The sequence below is a fragment of the Siniperca chuatsi genome, linkage group LG10 (assembly GCF_020085105.1).
Source record: "Siniperca chuatsi isolate FFG_IHB_CAS linkage group LG10, ASM2008510v1, whole genome shotgun sequence".
Lineage (NCBI taxonomy): Eukaryota > Metazoa > Chordata > Actinopteri > Centrarchiformes > Sinipercidae > Siniperca > Siniperca chuatsi.
Window position 1 is genome coordinate 15,863,742 of NC_058051.1, and position 25,549 is coordinate 15,889,290.

Genomic DNA, 25,549 nt, shown 5'->3' on the forward strand with positions numbered 1-25,549 from the left:
CTGAATGAGTGGTATATGGGTGCAGTTATGAATGATTGGAACAGAGTGATTGTACTGTAGCTCATATAAAAAAGCATGTGTGAACTGATTGAAGAGACTTCTCGAGTTTTGTACGTGTTGGGTTATGACATCTCTTTGGAGGAGTCAAAGAAGGTGTTGGATTGGGCAGGGCTCTCTGCAGACCAGTCAAGTTCTTCCACACCAAACTAGAAAAAAACCCTTTTATGGACCAGGCTTTGTGCACAAAGGCACAAGAAAGGGACCTCACTAAACACAAAGTTGGAAGCACACTACTGTCTAATATATCATTGTATGCTGTAGCATTGAGATTTATCTATGTTGGAACTAAGGGGCCCAAACCAAACTGTGAAATACAGCACCAGACCAAAAGTACGCACCTTTGGCCACATAGTTTATAAAACTAGACACACTTAAAGGGTCAGTTCACCCAAATGACAAAAATATATATATCTTTTCATTTATATGTAGTTGTATCTGCCGATAGCTTTGGTTTCATTTGTCCAGATTTTGAGATCCATGTTCCTTTTCTGATTCCAACCAAAATAATGGCGGTCAAAGGAGTTTTATTTGTGGTATTAGCAGCATTGGAAAAATATAGTTAAAAAGTGAAACAGCAATTTGGCTTTCCAGAAACAATGTCCCCGTTACTCTCGAAAATCCACATACTTCATTGTGCAGGTTTTATAGAGACAGTTTTTTGGTAAAAAAAAGTTGTTCCAGTAAAAACTGTTTGGGGGTGGCAGAAATCTCAGAGACAGATAACTCAAAATCTGGCCAGATAAAACCAAAACTAGCTGCAATCCTCTTGAGGTAAGTGAGATTAGTGTGAACTGACCTTTTAAATAGCAGTTTAAGACAAAATCCATCACTGTATGATATTTCTGGTTCACATTACATTACATATTTCTGGTTTGCATACAACCTGAAGCTACAGACATGACACTTCTGCCCTCTGTTGGTGGTATTATGAATCACTGAGGAGAAATAAAAATGCACACAGAAATGTTACTTAAATGTTGTGTTTTATTCACCCCCTCTTTCAAATGTGCTATTGACAAAAGGTGCACCCTGTACACATCTTCATCAGACACTGTTGGATATCATTTATCTTGTCGACTTGTCAGAAACCATGTGAAATGTTGACATCATCATTGGACCAGACAACATGTTCAGTATTGGAAGTGGGTACAGCATAATGTTTAGTGCATTTATTGCATCGTAAAGCAGACATATAAATGATAATAGTGCAATTATACCCCATCATAACTGAGGAGATTTCTTGATAGTCTCAGCTAGTGTCTCGTCAATGCTAGACTTTGTATTGCATACAGAATTTAGGCAAGTGAAACGCAATAGGAAATGATAGTTGTAAAAAATTGTGCTTTGGACGTCCAAAGAATAATTCACTTTTTGTAGAAATTTCCTGCAATAAAAATTAAGCAAACAGAGAGAGCTGATCTAAAGAAGGTACTGTGCACTCTGTGTTTCATCAAGTAGAAGTTATGTATCTCAAACCTGGTCCTTCAGAAATGAATGTGGGTGTCAGTGGAAGCTAACTTTACAGTGGTGCTAAATAACTGCTGTGCACCATTCTAAAAAGAGAGGAAAATACATATAAGCACATGCTTTCTGAGGCGTTGAATACAGAATTGTGTAATGTGACTAAAACCCTTCTACTTTCTGTCAACATTTCTTGTTTTTGTGCAATTTCATAATAATAATTATATCTGCATATTGAATATACAGTATGTACAATTAGGCCTTGATAATGCATACATGTGACTGGTTATGTAGGTCGTGTTGATTTACTCTGAAGAGTGAATGGCTCATGTGAGGATGGTCCCAAAAAGCCCTTCTGATGAAACAGGAATACAATATGTCATGCACATACATTAGATTATTTACATATGTGGTATGTTAGCTGTATTCTATAGTTCTATATGGTAAAAGCAGATGCATTAAAGTGAGAATTTTAGTGCTTACTGAGATGCATTCATTTTTGTGAGTACTGTAAGACATGAAATGGAGGCAAATAGATGATTAAATCAACACAAAAGAGAGAACTAGTGGCTATGCAAAGTTTGGATGAAGCTTTTGGTATTTGTAGCAAAGACATTTAACTAGTCTTATGACTGTAAGTTGTACATAATTACTTAATTTATGTGGATGCATATTTAATGTATGTCTCTCCGTTTGTTTGCAATGGGCAGAGAAATGAGAAGTGGTGGATATGAGAATAACATAATAACATAATACCACCAGAGGTCTCCCTCCATATATTTATAAGCACACATGCTCATTTTAGTTTAGGCCAAAAGATAATGAAATAATTTACTGTCACTGTGCTCAGAGACCTGAATGTCCCTTTGGGGGTGATAAAGTTGTCTCAGTGTTGTAGCACGGTGGTGTAGTAGAGGGTGGGTGCAAGTGTACGCAGCATAGCTACTGCATTTTCGCTGAGCAAAGTAATTCTGAAGCTCTATTGATGCCTAAACTCACCCTACCATCAAAAGAGAAATTGGGAGTCTATAGTAGCAGTGTGGAATTTAAATGATACCACTGACATGGGAAAAAAAATGCAGAGATGTTTTTGACTGTGTTGTTTGTTTTTGTTTTGTGCTAATATCACCAAGAATTACATTCAGCACACACGCTGAGCTAACATTTAATTGTGTTATTAATCTATACATTTATCTCAAGCTTTCAGTTTTACTTTAAAGCCAAGAGAAGTTTGGTGACCTTTCATAAAGTAACCTACACATGTATTAGATATCAGTGAATCTCCTGATATCTGGTCATGCTACAAATTATACTTCTGGGTGGACCGAATTGTTTCCGAAAAAAATATTTTTATTTCTTTGGAATACAAAATGCATACTACCGTGCAGCAAATGACATACACTATGATTGGTTGAAATGATTCAATGTGATTAATTAGAATCACATTTGAAGCACAGATTTTGGTTAATATCAAACTGCATTTTTATTTTAGTTAGATTATGGGATTTGCCACCAACCATCTGCAAACAAACCACAGTTATTGTAAATAATCCTTCCTAAGCCAACAGACCAGCATTTATACATTCACAGCTGTGACAAAAGATGCATAAAGACTGTAAATTTGTGCTTGTCATGCATGGGTTTTGTATTACTGTTGTGTACAGATATGTGATCAGCTATACTGAGGGCCAAGATATGAATTATAGATAGTAATATAGATAGTTACTGTAAAAAAATAAATGGAAAGGATTATTTAAAAAGGCTACTGGATAAACAAGAAGAGAAAGCAAGTAAAGGAACAATTGTGCCTTTAAAGAAACATTTGGTTAAACTGGAATGACAGCTCACAGAGAGCTGTAGAGATGGAAGACATATAGAATTGGTTTTCTGTCACTCTCTGCACTTTGGCCAGAGGGGAACCCAGGTTTATCAGAGGAATCCCTGGGAACCCTACAACGGGAAGCTATTCATGTTTGTATTTTGTGTTACACTGATAGCGTTGCTATGCTACATACTCTGACTTCACAGGTGTGTAATCTGTCTACAACGAGAGCTGAATTAGCCTATCTGTGTCTGAGACAGCCATTTCTGGGTGTCTGATCACACACGGACTGGCTCAGCTTTGCCAGGTGGGGGATGTGACTTCCAGTATGAGTTGGGAACAAGGTCAGGGTGGGAGGGAGGGTGAGGGAAGGTGGCGTGCAGTGACTGCACTCCTGTACTGGTTTTTGTTACCAGTAGGCGTGCAGCTGTAGAAAGCGGCCCTGAGTTGTCGCGTGGCGGTGGGAGCAGGGAGCTCTTGCGGAAGGGGCAGCAGTGAGGTGGAGGCTCCTCTGTCTGTTGCGGCACTGCTCAAATCTTCCTCCTCCTCCAGCTCCTCTTCCTGCAGCTCACCAGCCTCCTGCTCTTTCTCTCTCGTGGGACTCTGCTCTTGTTCTCTTCTTCGCTCCAGGTGTGGCCAGAGAAGGTGGTGGCTGGCTTTGGAGAGATGAGGGCTGCTGCTGCCCCCTGGTGGTGCCCTGGTCCCTGTGCTCTATGACCTCCTAGTTTGACCCCAGCCAACAGCACAGGCTGCTCCTGCAGGGGAGCAGGGGGCACATTTCAAAAGAGAAGACAGTACTTGTGCCAGAAACCAGTAGCAAAAGAAACTAAAAAAAAGACTAAAGCTTACCAAAGTAAGAAAGAGAAACAAATTTCTTCTCACCTATGTCTGTGGTAGTAATCATTCTATCAACTCTTGAGTTTCAGAAAACTAGTGAATGGATACAGGAGGCAAAAAAGTTGTAATTAATAATGCAGCCAAAATGTTAATAAATCAAGCATCAGTATGTGTTTGTCTTACCTGTTGGCTGGAGTTAGCTGAGGGTGGGGTGATCACGCTTTGGTCCAGTAAGGGGTTAATAGGGGCAGAACAGGGGAGATGCGTAGCACGCCAGTAAATTTCCAGGTACTCCGCAAGGTGTTCACATGCATCTTCCAGCTGATTCTCGTCCAGGATGACATCAAACATCTCCTAATGAGACAAAGATAGGAACATGAGAGATGAGAAAGAAGTTACATCACTCAGTGTCCATAAAAGATCACTGTATGAATTTCAACTCTTTTCTGAGCTTTATAATTATGAGTTTTAGGCAGAGTGACATACAGGTGGACATTGAGCCAGCTTGTCCCCTGCCATCATCTGGACGTTGAGGTGTTTGCTTTGTGATTTCCCTCGAGATTTGATCAGCCTCTGAAGAACCTGTGAGGTGAGTCAGAGACAAAGAGAGTCAAGCAGTTAAAAAAGAAAAACCCAAGTAATGAAGGTTATCAAATGCATGGTAAGTTCCTTCATCATTTTCCTCATTGTTTTCTTCTTTTATTTAGTCACGTAAAGCGAGCGCATCATGACATATCATCTGAAATCTGAACATCTTCCTCCCTTTTTCAACCTACTTTTAACGTAGAGAAGATTTCAAGCCCATTTTAGCCTCTGTGGTCAAAGTGCAAAACTACCTCAACATGACTGAAATTAAATTAAAAAAAACTTCCTGCCTGGAAATTCAAGCCATATATTCTGTGATTCATTGTAATTAGGACTGCGACTAACGATCATTTTCATTATTGATTGCATAATTAAATCTATAAAATGTCAAAAACTAGTGAGAAATGATCAGCACAAGTTCTGAGAGTCCAAGGTGACATCTTTATCATCTTTCTGTCAACTAATTGATTATTCTACTGTTTCAGCTCTAATTGTAATCATGTCAGGACATATATAGGAAAAAACATTAGTCTTTGATGAATTTCTTCGCGGAGTTTATGGTGGTTGTGCTTTACTTTAGGCGAGGAGACTTTGACGTAGACAATGATGGGAGCCAGAGAAGTTTTGAGGAGCTGTGCTGGGTGGTTGATGGTGTCTGCATCCAGAACGACCAGCTGCAGAGACTTGGCCAGCTCAAAGATCCTCTCTATCTCACTCTGGACCTCAGCTGTCAACAAACACGTTGACACGTTAAACCAAACAACACCACTTACTTCACTTTAGTACAGACTTAATATTTAAGAAAGAAGAGGCATCTATTCTTAGCAGGTATAATCTTTATTTAGCGCAAAAGATCAAAGACAGCTTTCTTGTCACTCACCCAGACTGGAGCGTGTGTTGGATCTCTCCATTATGGCCTTCTTGTTCAGCACCGAGCGCTTCGCCAGTGACAGATCAGCAGTCACCCGTGTAATAGAGATCCTACAGAAGGAGCGTCTTATCACATCACATCCACAACTGTTCCATTTCAAAGGATGAGATGAACTTGCACTCGCTTGCAGCTAAAAATAAATCATCGTCATCATGTGTCCTATCGACCATGAAACGTGATAGGCAGAATCCCACGAACAGCTATGGAGCTCGGTCACAGTGTTACTGTACACTGAGCTGCAGCTGCAGAGAGCAACCCCTTCAGCCGTACCCACCTGCCATCAAATCTGTGCTTTAGGAAGTCAAACAAGGCTTTCTGCATCATGTCTGTTACCTAGGCGACAGATAGGAAGGAAGAGGGGAGAGAAGAAAGGAGAGACTAGTGTTACGAAATACACACCTATGCACACACACACACTTAGTCCTACATTATTACTTAGATTTTTTTCAATTTTGATTTTGGTATCACTTTAGTTTAAGTCTCCCTATTTAGCATGTATAAGCACTATATACAGATTTAATAAATGGTTTACAACATACTATAATGTGATTGTAAGCATTTGTTAAATTTGTATTTGTTAAAAATTATCATCTGTTTATACACCATCCTCCACTTATGGGTGCCCACAGGAGGAGTTATAGTCTTTGACAAATACATTAATAGACATTTATATCTGCATACAACCACATTATAGTGTGTTATAAACCATGTATTAAATGTTTATATGCTCCTTATGAATAGTAAATAGAGGCACTTAAAGTATAGACAACAACTCAACTTAACTCAACTCAACAACAAGTGTTGCCTTGATTGTTGAGTGTTATACATAACTAATCATTGTGAGTTTTATATTGTCCCTTTTAAAAGAGTGACCTGGCCAAAATGGCAGCGTAAAACAGTCAACACACAGTCATGTGAGGACATACACAATCAATTTGGCACATTCGCATTTAGCACAATGTAATATCATCAGAAAAGACAGTCATTATAGATAGCAATGAGCACCATTAAAGTCCTCCTTCACTCAAAAATGTGTTTTGCTTTTTGTTACTTCACTTTGATGTTTGAGCTTCACTGTGCAGAATGATGTATGTGCAGAACGGGAGAAGGAGTAGATGTAATTTTTATTTAGGTAATTGAACTTTTATGAGGAAAAACCATATCAGACACAAGTTATTAGTCCAAGACAATTTATTTATATGCTTTCAAACATGTGTGGAGGGGATCTTTAAGGATGACATGGAGAGAGATAGTGTGTGTTTGCTTGTGTATGTTTGCATGTGCACTGTGACGGTGAAGTGAAGCAGTCTATTTTCAAACAGTCCTGAAAAATGGATGGCCTTCGGAAGCTCACAATGGTGTTGCTCTTCCACGGTGTAACAGGGAGATAGAGGAACAGCGAGAGGGGAAGAGAGTGCCAGGGAGGGAAAGAGGAAGGCAACGTCGAGGAACAATGGTGAGCAACCGAAAAGAATATGTAGAAGAGAGACAAAGCAGAGAGAAAGCGAACGAGAGGGGAAGAGAGAAGGAGGCAGGCTGGTGTTCACCACTGGAGCATCCCCAAAGCACATCACAAGAGCGATGCATAAATATTTCACACACACACAAAACAAACGGCTTGGCACACAGCCTGTGCAGTCACAGAAGAGAGAGCGAGATAGAGAGAAAATGTTGAAGCACAGAGACATTCTGTTCAATTACACGCCTCACATTTCAGCATATTCACCCGCAGATTCATTCGAAATTGACATATTCCAAGATTAATCGAGTTTGATTCCAATGTGGTTTCAGACATCTCATCCCATATGTGTTACAGAGAGTTAAGTATAGGAGAGTATCACATAAAGTAGCTAATATAAACGGGCATACATGCAGTTCTGTATAACTCAAAATGGATCAGAGATTCCTGTTGTGTGTGCTATAATTTCATCAGGATGTGACTGTGGTGTTTAGTATCAGTGTTAATGGGATAATGGAGGCGAGAGTGATTCCCTTTAGATCAAACCAGGCAAGTCCATACTGGACCAGAAAATACAGTCCAGATTAAACTGGAAAAAACAATGGCAGTCCTGAGAAGAAAAGACCAATGAGCTCAGTTATGTCACATCTATGGCTGGTATTAACAGTTATTTTCTTTATTGATTTAATTTACTGTCTTTTTTCTGATGAATGAAATCAAAGTGTATAAAATAATGATAAATACCCATCTCAAATTACCACCGCATTAAGTGATACCTTAAAATAGCTTAATTTGTCTGACTAACACTCAAACAAGACTACATGCTAGCATCTCTGTCAGACTGTACTTAGGCATAGCGGTGGTTTGAGCTCAATGCTAACGTCAGCATGCTGACATGCTCACAGTGACAATTCGAACATGCTCATGTTTATCAGGTATAATGTTTACCATGTTCACCATCTCAGTTTAGCATGTAAGCATGGTAACGTTTGATAAGCACCAAACACAAAGGGCAGCTGAGGCTGATGGGAGTTAGTTTTACAGATATTTGGTCATAAACCTATTGGACAAATTACAATTTTGACCTGATAAAGGCGCTAGTTGAAAGGTCAGGACCCTGGACCCTGACCACATCCAGGCAATTGCTCCAAACACAAGGCAAGACTTGAATAAGCAGAACCAAACTATACTAACTGAAAAGAAGTACTTATGGTTGTCTCACCTCATAGCCTTTCAGCGAAGGGCCCACCAGCACCACTGGCCGCATGGAAGGGACCACATCATATGGAGGAACATGTTCAGTCTGCACAGGCCACAAGCACAGACAGGATTTGGAGGTAGAAAATATAAAACATGTTGAAGTGAATTTACTGTAATGACTAGCTGACACACTCAAAAGAATGATAAGTAGTCGCTGTGCATGTCACTAGCAGCAATGGACAGAGCCATAAAAATGCACTGAAATGCATTACGTGTCGCAGTATCTTGCATAAATTGTGAAGATGTAAAGTGATACACAGAGGAAGAGGCACAATGGCAAACATACCTGTTTCTGCTTCTGTTTGGCTTTCAGAATAAACAGAATGAACATTTAGCAAGAAGGCTAAAAGCTAATAAAAAGGCTCTGGCAATAAGTCATTACCTAAGTAGAAAATGTTTGAGTAAAAAAGAAATACATTTGAAAAACTAAACAGCAATGACTCTTTCCAGAAATCATATCACATAAATCCACAGACCTTGTTGTGAGCAGTTTCATGTAGGAGCTATCGGCAGAAAGAAAATAGTCCCTACATTAAACAGCTCACAACAAGGTCTGTGGATTATCTTGAGTGATCAGGTCATGATTTCTGGCAAGAGACATTGCTGTTTAGTTTCTCAAATGTATTTTTTGGCGCTTTGAGCACCACAAACCGAGTGCCATTATAGTGTATAGTCCCATTATATTAAAAAAAATACAGAAATCTCTACGGCAGATATCTCCAAAACTCAGCAACTCACACCAAAACAATCTATATGGATAAATAGCACTGCGGGTAAGAGGAAAAATATGTATTATTGATTTTGGGGTGAATTGTCCCTTTAAGGCTCTGTCAGAGTGTATTAACAAAGAACACATGCCATGCTGGACAAATTATATTGCGGCTCACCTCACATAATCATTAAGCTTAGTTTGATGTAAAAGACAAACTATGTTGAGAGGATGTTTCCAAACAAATATTACTTCTGAAAGGAACATTTTAGCCCAGGAATAGCTCTGTATATATATCTAGACCTGTGAGAGCATGCAGTCCCAGTAAAGGCAGAGCAAACATACGTGGTAGCAGAACTCCTCCAGTCCCACTTACCTGCAGATGGCGGGGTGGACCTCCAGCCTCCGGAAGAAGCATTCCCTCCTTTCCTGTGGAGCAACATAATGCAAAGCTTCATTATGCGCAAACCCCCTCAGGAGGTAATTCAGAAAGGACTTCCAAAACAAAGCAACACATGAGCAAAAAAAGTTTTCAAAGAATATGCTAGACAGGAAGCTGGTGCAATTAGGGCAATGGAGAGAGACAGAAAGAAAGGGATACAGAGACAAGTAGAGGAGTGATAACAGAGACACAGATCTCTCAGAGCTGTGCGACCTCTGACCTTGCTGCTGCTTTCTGCTCTTGTTTTATCCTCATGGCCTCCAGTTTGACTGGGCTCGGGATGAAAGTGATGTCTGCCCCTTCCTTCACCAGCCGACCAATCCACCAATCATTGTTGTATTTCTGCATGACAGTGAAACACACCTTTTATGACTCAGAAGTTATGCTGCAAAACGTGTTGACATGGATCAAGTTTAATAATAAAAGTCTTTATTTGCAAGTAATGTGATAATCTTAATGCTGAAGGCCTCTCACCTCTTTTATGTGCAGAAAGTCTTTGGTTTCAAAATTAATAGCGGCACCTTGGACAGGACAATCTTCATCAAGGGCTCCACAGTAACTTACATTGGTTTTCACTGCAAATGCTACTGGTTTAGACTGTTGAAAAACAAATAGAGTAAAAAAATAAAATGAGATATATGGCAATATACAGTGTCATTGCCTTTATACTGACCAAAATATTTAGTCTGAAGATTAATTTTGGTTCTATAGACCTTTATGAATCTACAACAAGATTAAATTGGTCTATTGAAAATCAACCTCTGACTATTAATATACTATTAACATGACTCAGCTGTTTACATACTGGTGAATTTAGGACAAGCATTGACCTTTGACCCTTGGGCTCTCACCTTGGCTCTCTCTAGCTGCAGCTGAGCCTGGCGCTCGGCTTCACGCCGAGACGCCTCCTGGTCCTCCTCCAGGGACAGGTCGGAATCCGAGGGTCGACTAGTGTAGGAATCGGCTGAACCCTAAAAGAAAGGAGGAGAGGAGAGGAGAGGAGAGGAGAGGGGAGAAATAATTGTTACAGCACAGGCAGAGAGGAGGTAAATCCACAACAATACTTTACCTAACACCTTGTAGCAGCTGTTGCTACTTGTTCAGAATTACTTGTGGTATAGTAACTGTTCACTTATAGCAAATAACATCGATGTAGCTCCAAACAAACCACCTACATCTCCCTTCGTGTCTCCCATGATTTTCTCCTTGTTCTAGTTGTCTCTGAACCTGCCTGTCCTTTCCTGAAGCCACGTGGTCTAGCCTGCAAGGACCAGTAAGTTCCTGCAGCTTTCCAAAGCAGCCGTCTCAGGGGAACATATGCATGAGTACTGCAACAACACCAACTACCAACACAGTACTTGTTGTCTATATATCCACTCAACCAGGCACACCAGATGTTGGCAAGAACACAGAGACTTCAACCAGGAAAAAAAACACTAAGACACAACTCTGACAAGAGTACTGATAATACAGGATAATGCTACAAAATCCATCTTTCGATCAATTTTAAAGACTGCAGATTGGTCCACAAACGTTGTAGTTTAGGTGTTGTGTCAGTAGACCAATTAACTTGTTTTAATTGTTTTGAGTTTGAAGTTTGTGTTCTGAATTTGTTTTTTGTATTAATGAATCAAAATGCTCTAATTTATATCAGAATTCCAATAAATCACAATATTAAGTTGCACATACAAATTAAGATCAAGACATTTTCACATATAATTCAAATTTATTTGGCTCGTAGAACAACTCGTACTCCTTATAAAGGATCGATCACCAAATAACAAGAACATAACATTTCTGATCAACACCAAAAAAAAAACAGTTTTCTATAATACACTGTAAAGGAAAATAATAAAAACTCATTGGAGGACACATACAGTACAGACAGATACAGAACCTGCCACCCTGTTTAAACATAATACACATGCAAAGTTCCAGACTGATAAAACTCTCACAAAGCCTCACTTCACCAGATCCTACATTTCACTCCATCAGCATCCTGCTCTTCCCCGGTGGCTGCAGTCCCAGCTGGGTGCAGGGCTAGAAGACTCCTCACATACAAGACAGGAGCACCCACATAAGACAAATATAGCTCAATAACATCATCATCCTTCTTTTAACCCCCCCCCCAAAAAAACTGCTTTAGCTGAATCCAACACAGAGTTGGTGGATATAATTTGAATATCAAAGCCTGCCAGAGGTGGAGCAGAATCTGAAGAGTCTACCAGCAGAAGAAACAAAAGCTAATTAAAGCACATAGAGTTCTGTAGATGGATGAAGGGGATTAATATCCTGAAGTACAGACTGAGTCTCTTTTGCACAAAATATCTATACATTGTCTTCACCTGTACTGATTGCATTATAATATTGTCGCAATTTTATATTGTTTTCATTTGATGAAGAATGACCATAGTGAAAATTCCCTTGCAGATAAAAAATTACATAGAGATAACTAAAATCAAATTCCCTTTAAGTTGAAGCACAGGACTGCCAGTCGCTTTCTCTTTATTACTGTCCTTTGCAATAGCATCACACCACTTTGCTTAATACTGCATGGATTCGCCAATGAGCTTCACTGATGCAAAATATTCAGATTTTCTTTGCTGTCTGTTATCTGGCTTTTGAGCAGCACAAAACCTGCAGAAATTGTCCGATGCAGAGAATCAGATATTAAGGATAACGTGCAATGTTTATATGAACTATAATATTCTCAAAGTAGCCTCCACAGCTGAAAACGGTGAAGGCATTAGCAGACAAATAGTGTACGGTGTTGTAAGATGATTACAATAAAGTCAATTCACATAATCACTTGATATGTAGAATATTTTGTCACCAGTTGTGGTGTGTTGCTCCCTGTTGCACCACTACTGACATTACATTCCAGATGTTGAAAGACACTTTTTTAAGATTAACTGTCAACTGTCTGAGCTTTCAAAACAAAGAGTGGCAGAAAAGACTGCAAAGGTTTAATGACAAGGAGTTGTGAAATTTGTAAAATATTTCTTTCAATTGTGTGTTTTACATAATCTCATGTAAACCGATGAGGTCTGGTGGTACTCTGCTTTTATCTCTCATTCTCTCTCTTCCTTAGTGCCTTTCAAGTATGTGATGTGAAGTGCCTGATATTCACATATTACAGCCAATTTCTATGCAGATTTGATAAACCTCACCTCATTGGTAACTCTGACACATCCCTTAGTGCTGTGCTGTTCAAAGCCATTCCCAATCAGAGAGACTTCAGACTCTTGCCTGTTTTGTATTTCTCTCCATGTGCATGAATGAAGAAGCCAAAGGTATAAATTCACCTTGGTGTTTATAAAAGAGACCAAATAAGAAACCTGGAAGATATTAAAATGCTTGTCAACTGACAAGCCAACAGAACAGATACTGAAACTGAAACTAACGTGGAAAACAGATCTCCCTCATCAGCAACATGAAATATATTATGGGCATACATATTGCAAACTTTTAAAGGGAATCCCATTTTTTGTTAAATTGCTATTAAAGTATAGGTTTTTAGACATTTTTTCAAATCTGTCTTAAAACAATACTTGCTGTGATCATTCCTTCTGTTCACACGGGCCGTTGAGCGATCCCTTCCTAACATGCTTCCAATGTAAGTGATGTGGGACAAAATCCACAGTCCTCGTCCTTTGCAAAAATATATGTTTCTCTGAAGTTAATATGAGGCTTCAGTAGTCGGAGTTAATCAAATCAAGTGGTTATCTTCCAAAGTTAGTCATTTTTGTACAAATTTCCTCTTTGTGTTTCCACAGTCTTTCCTTGCTGAGCTGTGGTGGACAGATAGTAACAGATAGTAGGCAATTTTGTACTAAAAAGACTAACTTGACTATGGATATTCAAATAGAAGTGATGGGCACTTCTATTTGATGCATATTATACAGGGATCTTTTTATTTTTGAAATTTCACAGTGGACTCTTACGTGGCTGTTGCACAGCCAAAGTAACATCATGAAACTGACTAAGCAAACAGAATCACAAGTGTGGGCTCAACTACAGTATTTAAAGGTAGGAGATTAAGACTAACAAAATAAGAGTCAAAATCAATGACATTCAACAGATGGGCCTCCCAGTGAGGTACAAGTTCAACGCAGAGCTGCAAAGTAGCCTATAGAGAGTTGAGATAAATAGACAAACTGCATGTGTACAATACAGTATGTTCAAAGAAGATGAGGAGAAGGAGGGAGGGAAGAGAGGGGAAGTGGGGGGAGATGCTGGCAAAGTGAATGGACCAGAATAGACTTCTGCTGAGACAAGAGTGAAAGGGGAGGGGAGAAGAGAAAAACAGAAAGAAGATGTCTCAGAGCAGACAGACTCATAGATGAAGAGACTGAGTTTGCATGCAGAGTGATTAAACAAAACGGGGGAGCATCAACAGCATACCTTGTTACAGATGAGTCCTGTGGCGCTCGAGTCGGAGGCAGACATGATTCTGCTGCCAGCGCTCTCTTCTCCCCCATTGCACAGAAAAGGCAGAACCCTCCTCTCCTCAGCCCGTGGTTACCAGGGGGGAGAGAGAAGGTGGCGCGCTCAGCCTAAGTGCTTCACAGCTGACGTTGCTGTGCTGCCTCAACAGCCATTTCCTTTACAAAATTGATGCCCTGACTGCACCACTGGTGTGCACACGCCCGCGTACTGCTACAGTACAGAGGGTTTCTTCAGCTTCGAGCCAGCCCTCATGTAAGAAAAGGAGCTTTCCTCTGGTTTCATGCACCGTCTATATCTCCTCTCCTCTCCTCTCCTCTCCTCTCCTCTCCTCTCCTCTCCTCTCCTCTCCTCTCCTCTCCTCTCCTCTCCTCTCCTCTCCTCTCCCCTGAGATGCCCCGCCATGCCACAAATCTCATGTATCCCTCGCCAGCATCACACCGCTTCCAAGTTTTTCCTTACATTCCTCTTATGTCAATTCCTGCTTTAAGAGATCCTGAAAAAGTGACATAAAATCAACCAGGTTGGTCTGGTGTTTAATCTCATGCTGCAGAGTATCATTTTTCACTGGGCACAGATAGAACTTCTATAAATAAGACAGAACAAAGACTGAGTAAGCCATGCTAAGTGATAATAACAATAACCAAGCAAGGAAATGCTGAGACTGAGTTTATAATTGTCATTCCTCTGCCAATTAGTAGCTCTCTTTGCTTAACAGGTGACTGCTTCAACAGCAATAATGGCAAAAATAAAAAAAAAAGACAATGGGTGTAAAGTTAGCAGAGGACAGGGAGACAGAACGAGGGGACATGAATGGAGAAATGAAAAGAGGGAGAGGAGAGGAATAGGGGAGGGCAGGGCTGTGCCCGCCTGTCTGTCTGCCTGCCCTGCACCATCCTCCTGACAGGAAGGTGATGCATGAGCCTACAGAACAGAAATGCAGCGGTGAGTCAGCAAGCAGCCATCTAGAGTCCATCTAGAGATGTCTTAATAAGCCAGCAGAGAGGTCTCTATTGTAGGAGACAGCGTCGTTGTTCCTGGCAAGCCAGGGCTACAAGCCTGAGCTGCCAGGTTGCCCCAGGCACTGAGGACCCTACTTTGCAACCATTATGCTGGCAGCAAGCGCTCTCTCGCCCTCATTCAACTTTGGCTGCTTAAGAATTAAGTGCACTCCACCAGGGCTTTTAGCAAAAAATGTCTCAGGGCTATATTTCTGCTTTGCTTTTTAAAATTAAAGGGAAGCAAGCAGGCAAGCTTTCAAACACACACACACACACACACACACACACACGCACACACATATTTTTGTAGTTAGAGCAACTAGCTCCCTCAGCTGCCTCTGGAACAGATACTTTGACTATTTTCATCATTAGCGTTGTGCATGAAGCAGCCATTGAGTAGCAGCCTTTTAAACAGTGGGAGAGGAATGCAAAGATGGAGAGGGAGCAAAAACACAAGAAACAAAAAGAGGGCTAGAAACAGAAAGAGGGAAGCAAAGAGAAAACATACCTGAATAGTAAATTAGATTGATGGAGCACGATAGTGAGAACTGAAACACTAAGAAAAAGTGATTTTTTTATATATGTTTAACATGTCATTTGTCGGGATTGCCAATATTAACTGTTAAAGCTCTTTAAATTGAATTGAAGACAGGGAGACAGAATGATAAATACAATGGGAAAAAGGTGAAAGAGTGTGATAAAAAACAGAGGGACAAAAAAGAAAAAAGGGGGGGGAAGACAGTCAGTACGCTAGAAAAATAGGACCAGAGATTAACAGCAGAATCTTTTCTTTTTTGTTATTTTTTTGCTGTTCAGTCAGTCTAAATATAGCTCTCCTCTCCTTCCACTCCTCCCATCACAGACTGGGGTTGGCAGTGGAGAGAGGATAGCGAAGGACTGTCAAAGTTCACTGAGTTTTGATGAATTCCCTCAAGAAAGAGCAAAGCAGATTTGATACTGGCTCAGCTATATTCCTTGATGCCAGATATCCCATCTGAATGTGAACTAAGTGCCTATATGGACAACAAGAACAGACGGCCACTGAGGCTTGTCTCTGTTCAGCCTACAGCATGTACTCAGTCTCTGCAGCAATTTGTTTCTTCTTTCCAACAAGATAATATTAAATCTAGCATTGTTCAATCCTCCTGATAATGTGATGCAGGTGTACTTCATAATGTTTCTTTTTTTAGCACTTGTGTAACATGGTTACACAAAGACAAAAATCTGACCACTTAATGTGGATGTGGACAACAGGAACAGTGGATAAAGTAATTTAATTCTTGAATTTTTCAGCCATCGTTGAATCTGTGACACATGCTAATTCTCATCAAGACAAAACTAGTGCTGACACAATACTTTTTTTCAGTTCTTTACTGTGAGGGATGTGCACAGTTTTTTCTTCCCTTTTGTATTTAATAAAAGAAACCAAAGTTGTAAAATGATAAATGTTGTCTGAACACAAGCAGCCACAAGAACTTTGGCCAAATATGTTTAAAATCAGTAAATATCTGATTAAAGATTAATCAAACAACACTATGGATTTGACATTCAATGCCAACCTTCAACACCTGACAATTTTCGATACTTGCTAGTGTTGCTACAGACACATTTTAGTTGGTACCAAAAAAGTATTAAGGTTTGATTCTGAGCCCTTTATTTATTTTTTCGCTGAGCACTGCAGAGCCGCCCAGCGCATCCACACTCTCGTACTGTAAGCAAGTGAGAAGCTCTGCACCAACTGGGAACTCAGTGGCTTGTGAAAGGGCAGCTTCATAGAAGACAGAGTTCCAGATTTCGCCAACAAATCTGGAGATTTAAGCACAGAAGCTCTGCGGTCACCTGCCCATGTCTCCAACCTTTTGACTTGTGAAGAGGCACCTTACAATCGGTGTGCAGTGGGAGCTGAGGCAGCATTACAGACAGAGGTGGTTCATCCAGAGCCAGAGAGAAGGTCTCCTGACAGTGCAACCAGAGTAGGGCAGAGTGGATCAATAGGAGAGCCACCCAGATTGATACTCCATCCTGTCCCGAGTGGCTTCACCCTCCTCCTGCTCTAATGTTACCTCAGGATACTTTCGCCCTGCCTGTAATGAGCCCTTGGCAGCCTATAAATAAGCACTTCCAAGTAATTTCAACACACGCTACACAACTGCTTTCTCACCAAAGATACAAAGTCCTCACAGTAACAGCCATCTGTATGGAGGTTTAAGAATAGGGGACATCTTGTATTAGCCAACTGCAAAGAGAAATGCTACAGATGCAGTGACGACAATGCAATGGTGTGAATCATCACGGATGGGTCGACAGTGAAGCTGGCATACAGTGGAGGAAGAGGAGCAAGATTCAGCGAGCCCGGCCAGGAATTTCTATCTTTCATCCGCGCTGTCGACTTGGCCTTGCCGGCTACGCTGTGCATACTTTGGCTTTCATCCCCTCAGGGATCCTTCAACCTGACTTCACCAAACTGTTTCAAAGTGCAGAGAGGCTGGAGCTAACCCACATAAAGCTGTGTACCTACAGTGCAGCACAGAATGGCACAGTACTGCTGCATCCTTCATTAAATCTGATGTGTTTGTTAGAAGCTGACCTGATTTAGGCTCTAGGTTTGAGTTAGGCCTAATTGGTGCGTCTTGAATACTGGGCTGAGCTAACTGAGGGAATGTCAGACTTATCAATATGTAATGGCGCCCTACATATTCGCACATTCCAGCTTTACATCTAAAAACAGTGTTTTTTCTTTAAAGTTTGAGTCTTAAACATTTTTAGTGGCTACATAGGGTTGGTATATAAAAAAAATGTTTTGTGTGTACAGATTTCATATGTTACATCCAAGAAAGCCAGATGAATCAATTGGAGATGTTTAAAATAGTAGAACAGAGAGATGTCCTAGATAAGACCTGCCAAACATACAGATGTCACATGAAAAAAATGAGAGCATACTTCCTTACAATCTGACTTTGTTCTTGTCTTTAATAAGTAAAAAATAATAAAAAAGGCAGGGTTTCTAAACAGGAACTCAAAGAGAAGCTGAACTGGAATCTTTGGCCCTCTCAACATTGCTGGTTCATCAAATTTAATCAAGGCATTGCACACTGATGCACCAACATACACACGCATATGCATGCACGCACACACACACACACACACACACACAAACACACAAAGCACTTCGCTCCTCACGGGACGGGCTTTTAGTGCTCTGTCTCATGCAGTATTTAATTGACCCCACACAGGAAGCCTAGCGGTCCCAAATGCACTCCTTCCCCCCACCAACAGAGAAAGCATGAACGTCTGCAAGTATGCCCACAGCTACCCACTGCTGCCCCTCTGTCACACAACTGCATTAAATACCATTTTCTGCTTTAGTGCAACTCAGACTTTCCACAGAAATGTCAGCGCTGAGGGTGAGGAGTTTAGACAGAGATTCAAATTTGTTCAAAACGCTCAAATGTAGATGCAAATGCAGCCATGCCCCACTTTGACTGCCGCATACGTCAACTCAATTTCTCAAACTTTCACTTAAAATTACAAGAGCAGAGAGTTGAAAGGTTTTTCTCTTTCCACAAAGTGAAGTAAACCTACATCTTTTATCGCTATCTAATCAGGTATTGTTCAGAAAGCATGTACAGATCTATCGTTACAGTGGCTATCAATGCAATTTGGAGCAGAGATTAGATGCAGAAGAGATAGCAGCGTACTTACTCATTGGAGGTAGGAGAGCACACTCCCCGTCTCTCTCGCTTGCTCTCTCTGCTAGTCAGTCATGGTGTGCTCTCTCTCTTGGGTAACACTGAAGTGTACTGTAGCCTTTCTTGTAAGCAGTGTATCCCTCTCTCTTTCTCTACACCCCCCCCCATTCTCCACCACTCTCAGTACACATCCTTTTGCTACGTCAGTGAGGCTCTCTCCGCTCTGCATTACCATCCTTCCCACCCTCTCTGCTGCTCTCCTCTCCTCTCTTTCCTTCATCTCTACCTCGCCTGTCCAATGGGACTGTGTATTGCAACCGCATGTACAGTTCATTCAGGTCTCTATGAGGACAGAGCACCACTGTGGCGAACAAGATCACCGTGTGTTGTTATGTTGGATGGGATTGTATCTTACAGCAACAATCGGGCTCATAAAATCTCTTCTCACTGTAAAATCAGCCCACACTTTCAGATTCATACATCTCATACAGGAAGTAAAAGAAATAATTATAAGGCATCATATTCTCATTTTAGTCACTTCTTGGGATTCTCGCATACACTTAATGGACAAAAGTATGTGGACGCCTGAATATTGCACCCATATGTGATTGTTGAACATCTAATTCCAAAATCATGATATGCTGCCTCCATTCTTTTGGGAAGGCTTTCTACAAGATTTTGGTTGCAGTGATTTGCTCCCATTTCCAAAAGTGTTTGATGGTGCTGAGGTCAGGTCTCTGTGCAGGCCAGTCAAATTATTCCACACCAAAGTCAGGAGACTATTTCTTTATGCATATCGCTTTGTGCACGGGGCCAATGTCATGTTGAAACTGTTGCCACAAAGTTGGAAGCACTCACTTTAGACATTGTCTAAAATATAATTGTATGCTGTAGCATTAAGATTTCCCTTAATTGGAACTCATGTTTCAAACCCAGACCATGAAAAATGGCCCCAGACCTAATGTACACACAAGTAAGTGGATAGGGGTTGTGTAGTGTGCATGCGCCAAAGTGCATGCTGCCTGTTGCTGTAGCTCCGTCTCGTCATCTTACTTATATCCACTTTGTACTTAATTTATCTTGCCTGTATTATAGTGTATTATATTTTGATTTGCTTAGAACCTCTATTCCTGTGTGCACTGACGTGATAGTGAGCAGCTGTAACAAAAGAGTTTCCCCTCGGGGATCAATAAAGTATTTCTGATTCTGATTCTGATACACAACCATGTTGGGTAACTCACAAACACACATCATCCATTTCTACAGTCCTATCACATTGTTATTTCAGCCACTATGGATTTCAACATGTCAAAAGCCAAAAGTTTAGAGCCAGGAGAAAGTCTTGTGGTGGTGAGGGAATATGGGAGCCATGTAAGTTGTCTCCGTTCGACATGTGGAGGCGTCCCCAGCGTAGCCCTCTGTTCACTGAGTGTGTTCTGTAGATGTCATGGCTGGCTGTGCTCTGACACCTGCATAGCTGCTGAGAGTGTATGTGTTATGGATATGTACAGATGTGGATGCGGGAGGCTTTGTTGAAAACCCTACAAACCAACCAAACATCACAAGAGAAGAAAGATTGATCTGCTTTATGTGTTAATTTGTGCGCAGAACGTTTTGCAAAAGACACAGTGTGAGATCAACGACATGCATCTACAGAAAGAACACCTATGGAAGTTTTTATTGGACTTTATTATTTGTAACCCACAGAAGACAATCCACAAATGTGTAGCATAATACACAAATATCACACTATCCACAAACATGTATTTTTTTAATTTATGTTGTGTAAAGTCATATCCACAAAAATACAGAGTGATTTGCAAATATGCATAACTTACTCTGTAAAAATGTATTTTAATTTATTTTACTCATGTAAATAGTTTCACCACAACAAATACATGTAAAGTGATACTTACACATTTGTGGATCCATTTTTACACATGAATCGTGTTTTGCACATTTGTAAATTGCTTCCTGTCAGCTTGCGGGCAACGTGACATTTGTGACTTCCCTCCTGTTTATTTGTGGAATTTTGTCCAGTTCGTACCGCAGCAGATCTGTAAACAGGAATCTGTAAATTGAGCTGCAGTTACTGGCTACACCAGCAGGTGTCGAGATTCCCTCACATGAGCTGATGGAACTACAGTTTGTAAGCTACTGGAAGAAGGCTGCGCAAGAGTCATCCTACAACAGGAGAAAACTAGCCAGCTTCTACCAGGAGGTGAAAGACAAGGTGGAGCATCTTTATTTAACCCAACGGTTGTGATTCAGCATCGGGTTCATCATTGTCATCTCCAGGTGAGTGTGCTGTGCTTGCCTACTTACTGGCGTTACCCACAGTTTGCTAACCTTAGTGTTAGCTAGCTGTGGCAGTGGTGTACAAGCTAGCTCATGTTAGATCATTTACTTCGGGGCTCTGTTTCAGAAAGCGGGTTGAGTGAAAACTCTGGGTTTTCGGTTCCAGAAAGAGAGGTAACTTAAACTCTGGATCAGTTGCCATAGTAACTGACTCTGTGAACCAAACCTGCTCGCTGGCGGGTTTTCTTCAGCAAACCCTGAGTTTCTCTGTGTCTCCTCCCTCTTGCACATTTGTGGATTTTTTTCTATAGATTGCTGCAGTACAAATTGGACAAAAATCCACAAATGTGCAAAACCCATTTCGTGTGTATAAATGGATCCATAGATACGTAAATATCACTTTACATGTATTTGTTGTGGTGAAACTATTTACAATTGTAAAATCCATAACATTTTTATGTGAAATTAAAATATGTTTTTACAGTCTAAGTTAGGCATATTTGCACATCATTCCGTATGTTTGTGGATATGACATTAAACAACACAAATTTTAAAAATACATGTTTGTGGTAATGAGATATTTGTGTGTTATGCTACACGTTTATGGATTGTCTTCTATGGGTTACAAATAATAAAGTCCAATAAAAACTTCCATAACCACCAGTCTGACACCATAAAACCATGACTATGGGCAATGTGAAAATCTACAGCAAAGTTGACATTCATAATTCATAGGATAGGTTGCAGGAAACAGTGAGGCGGTGGAGAGATTAAAAAAAGGTGGAGAGAGAGATGGTGGAGGCATCCATTCGAATTCTGCATGAGCAGTAAATGTGAATAAAACATGAATGACTGAAGGTTTGAAAGTTAAACTCCACGGTGCTTTGCGCTGAGCAGGAGACAGTCAGAAAAAGGAGAGAGAGCAGCTTTAGGAACTGCACCCAAGCATTGAGTGCAAGATGTCTGTTAGTCTGTCCCATATGAAGCCCCTCTGTGGGCAGAGCTGCTGCCGGTGCATTATGGATGAGGGGCTATTTTAAGGCACCTGGGATGCTGCGTTTTGATTTTTGAGTGGAGGGAGATGACACCTGGCTGCTGCCAAATCCTTCCATGAGGTTTGTACGGTATACTTGATGGGTTCAGACATGCAGGTACAGCATGTGTTCCAACACAGACCTGATCTCTGTTTGAAGTGTGCACGCCGAGAGGAGGCAGGAGGTAAACAGACTGGTAGGATGCTAGGGAAATGAGTGAGAGCTCTTCCAGAGACAGTGTACTTTATGTACTGATAAAGCACATGTACATACAGTATATTACATAATGTCTGGTGAGGTTCTTAGTTAGATCACTGAACAGTTTAACTACTACGCAGAAAGATTCTTCAAGCTGCCAATGTAAATATTACCAGTAACACATTTAAAAAAAAAAAACCAAGACAGTCAACAAATAAAACAAATCATGTTTTCTTCTTGGTAATATGACACATTAAGAAGTGAGTATTAATAATAAATATATAATAGAGTGATGTGATTGATGAGTGTTTCTGTGTAGTGTAATAATTTGTCAGGGGCATGCATGTCCATGCTGCAAGCTTCAAATGGGTTTTTCATTCTCTTTGAAACACTTTACTCATAATTGACAATGTGAAAGTGCAATTTATCAACACTAAGCAACACCAAATTACTATCCACACTACAATGGAAACAATTGGATATGTATGAAATGCACCAAACTCCAGTCTTGTTCTCTGTCTTATTCTACAACATAAAATTTGATTAAATTAACTATCTGACAAATTTGCAAGACAAGGTTTTTGTTGCTTAATATACTTTTTTAAGAACTCTGCTCTGTAACTCTACTCTTTTCTCAGATAGAAGACAAATAAAGACAAAATAAATGGAAAAAAATATAATTCTAAAGCAAGTGTCTCATACGTCACTAAATGTTATGTACCCCAAATATAATGGCATGAATTTCACAAGTCATTTTCATCTTATTTTTCATGAGGTGATGTTTAATTTGAAGCGCAAAACCTGCTTCAACGAGATGCTAGAGAGACTTTTAGCACTCCAGCACACAGGATGAATCTAGTGCAGAGAGACTGACTAGACCCCCTGCAGTTTGCCTACCAGACACACACTGAAGCAAATGATGCAATCATTTAGCTCCTCTAGAGGACTTTTTGCCAGCTGGAAAAGGCTGGCAGCAGGGTCAAAATCACGTGTTTTGACTTTTCAAGCACCTTTAACACAGTCCAGACCCACTGGGTGGGAAATAAGCTCACAGAGATGCAGATGGACTCCCCAAAGGTGTCCTGGATCACGGATTATCTCACCAGTGGGCCACAGTTTGTCAACCTTCAGCAATTTGTGTTCATTATGGAAAATACAGCATCTGTCTCGATCAACCCATCTTCTATAAATCAAACCTCCAGGAAAGAGTAACCTAAAGAGTGTCATGGTAACCTTTGATTTAAGAACTTGTCAGGATGGTCAGGATTAAGCGAGCGAGTCAGCAAAAACATCAACCCTCACAGCAAACACAAAAAAGACAAAACAACCCAAAAAAAAAAAAAAAAAAAAAAAAAAAAAAAAGGTTTTGGGACTTTTTGGTGAATTGTTGCATTGCTATTTCATCACACTTTTCTTCATACTAATAGAATTCTCTGCTCTCTATTCACCAGCTAATGGTGGATTACATTACATACAGAGAATTATTACATTGGTAAACATATTTAAGTTTACAATATGACATTTAGATGAATATTATTACATCATGGGACATGCATATTGCAATATCATTTACAGCTATTACATCATCAATTGCTACACATAACATTGTTATAGAGTGACCTTCCACTCTAAATTCCCCCCTTTAATATTTAGTATTTCTCAAGCTCAGAGCCTTTACATTTATTCTTCAGGTTGTCACTCAGTAACAGTGGAATTGCCTTCAGTTTGTATAGGTTAGGTTACAGTAAGAACACAATTGTCACATTATAATTGCCTTAACACAAACCTCATAAGCATGCATGTTCAGACTAGTAGAATATGTATAAGTCGGTCTCACATGTACTGACATTACAGTAGCCTAAGTAAAGGAATAAAGGAGAGAGTTTTGCTGACAGTTTGTTGATTAGTCTGTACACAGTCACATGGAGTAGTGGAATATGAATGTTTTTCTCATTCAAATATGAGTAAAAACTGTTATATCACACTCTGGCTGCATGTGTGATATGTGACAAAACTATTAGTAAATGCAATTACTGCAGCTTATCCTGGAGCAAAAATGTAATTATGTCTCTCATAACCTAATAAATGATAAGTTGGAAGCATGAGCAGACCCAAGGCGCTGGATGATTGTTTTCATCTGTTGCTCCAGCTGACCAATTATTTTATTTTGGTCCAAATGTTTATCATGAACATTTAAAAACCCACTGCAGCCCAGCTCCACTGTCCCTAATTTCTGCTGGCAGACTGACAGTGCCAATGCATGCCGAGACTCCTATACTCCGAAGTGAAAGATTCCCAGTGAGGTCAGCCTGTCCAGTTTAATCATCGGTATCCCAACAAGGACCTGCTTACCTTTACTGTTTATGTCTGAAGGTACAGTAATGAGGGGCTACACGATGCATCCAGCCTGGTTTCAACCCCCTTCATACAGCACAGTAGCAGTCAAAATCTCATTCAGTCGCCAATTACCTCGACCACCCCCGAAGAAATCCAAAAGAAGAGGAAAAACTGACAATAACCCACCTCGTTAAGCAGGAAGACGCTTGAGTTTGTCAGGGACATCCGCAGTTAACGGGGATCTTGGTCACCTCTGGCCAACTTGGGGTGAAAAAAAAAGAAGCCACAGTTTTCACAGTAAAGGCATCAGCTAAAGGCAGAGCACCGCGCCTCGTCCAAACATTTTCACAACACGAGAAAACGGCTCGGCTGCCGCTGAACGCTTCATTTGGATGTGAAGCTCCGGCAGCATCTGCGCTGTAAAATCTCTAGTTTGGGGGTTCGCGGCATGATCAATGACTGTACACAAAGCCACACGCACGGACACACGGGTGGATAGATAACAGCTTTCTTGATAAATTATGCAAAACCTGCACTTTTCACACTACCCCAGTCTCCGAGAATATCTGCTGCTTTCTGTCGATTTCCTATTTTTTGAATTTGAATATGTGACGATCACCTTTGAGTTTGGTATGTCTGTTTTTATTAGACTTTAACTGTATTGGGTTTATATCTACAGAATTAAACTCGTTTTTTTAATCACAGTGTAGCTCAGTATCTTCTCGATCCAGTTACTTAAAAATGTTCACAAAGCAAATGTGTCTACATTGCTACATGTGTTTCATAATGATCAGAGTGTGAGAGGTTCCAATAGTTCCTTTTGCTGCACGTGTCACATTTCTAGAGGTTTGTTTGATTAGGATGCTGTTTTCAACTGAAGGAGACGTCTTGTGTTCGCTGGCTGAAGATGTCAAGGCAGGCAGAGAGATATGGGATGCGGGTCTTCTCGGTTTTCACTGATCCAGCACTTTGGCCCCTTC

General features: G+C 40.5%; 1 protein-coding gene across 2 annotated transcripts; it reads right to left on the bottom strand.

The window, feature by feature from the left end:
- Positions 1-1,024: 1,024 nt before the first annotated feature.
- Positions 1,025-25,130, bottom strand: cacnb3b (calcium channel, voltage-dependent, beta 3b). Of its 2 annotated transcripts, none has more exons than XM_044212062.1 (14): positions 24,756-25,130; positions 10,418-10,537; positions 10,041-10,163; positions 9,787-9,908; positions 9,501-9,553; positions 8,702-8,721; positions 8,378-8,458; positions 5,971-6,029; positions 5,646-5,746; positions 5,341-5,492; positions 4,667-4,762; positions 4,364-4,534; positions 4,226-4,273; positions 1,025-4,098 (listed from the first exon to the last, which is right to left on the bottom strand). In XM_044212062.1, exons 1-13 carry the CDS (start codon positions 24,792-24,794, stop codon positions 4,244-4,246), a joined length of 1,167 nt encoding a protein of 388 aa, XP_044067997.1. In that variant the 5' UTR covers positions 24,795-25,130; the 3' UTR covers positions 1,025-4,098; positions 4,226-4,243. The 2 variants fall into 2 exon arrangements, with proteins under 2 accessions (XP_044067997.1, XP_044067996.1); XM_044212061.1 differs by lacking the exon at positions 24,756-25,130 and adding an exon at positions 13,971-14,297.
- Between the last annotated feature and the right edge of the window lie 419 nt (positions 25,131-25,549).

What these genes read in the sequence shown, in the direction of transcription:
- cacnb3b (XM_044212061.1), bottom strand. Translation starts at nt 14,015, where the DNA reads ATGTCTGCCTCCGACTCGAGCGCCACAGGACTCATCTGTAACAAG. An exon ending in GTCCACCCCGCCATCTGCAG is followed by an intron (nt 8,722 to 9,500) that starts GTAAGTGGGACT and finishes TTATTCTGAAAG; the next exon opens with CCAAACAGAAGCAGAAACAG. An exon ending in AAGCACAGATTTGATGGCAG is followed by an intron (nt 5,747 to 5,970) that starts GTGGGTACGGCT and finishes CTCCTTCTGTAG; the next exon opens with GATCTCTATTACACGGGTGA.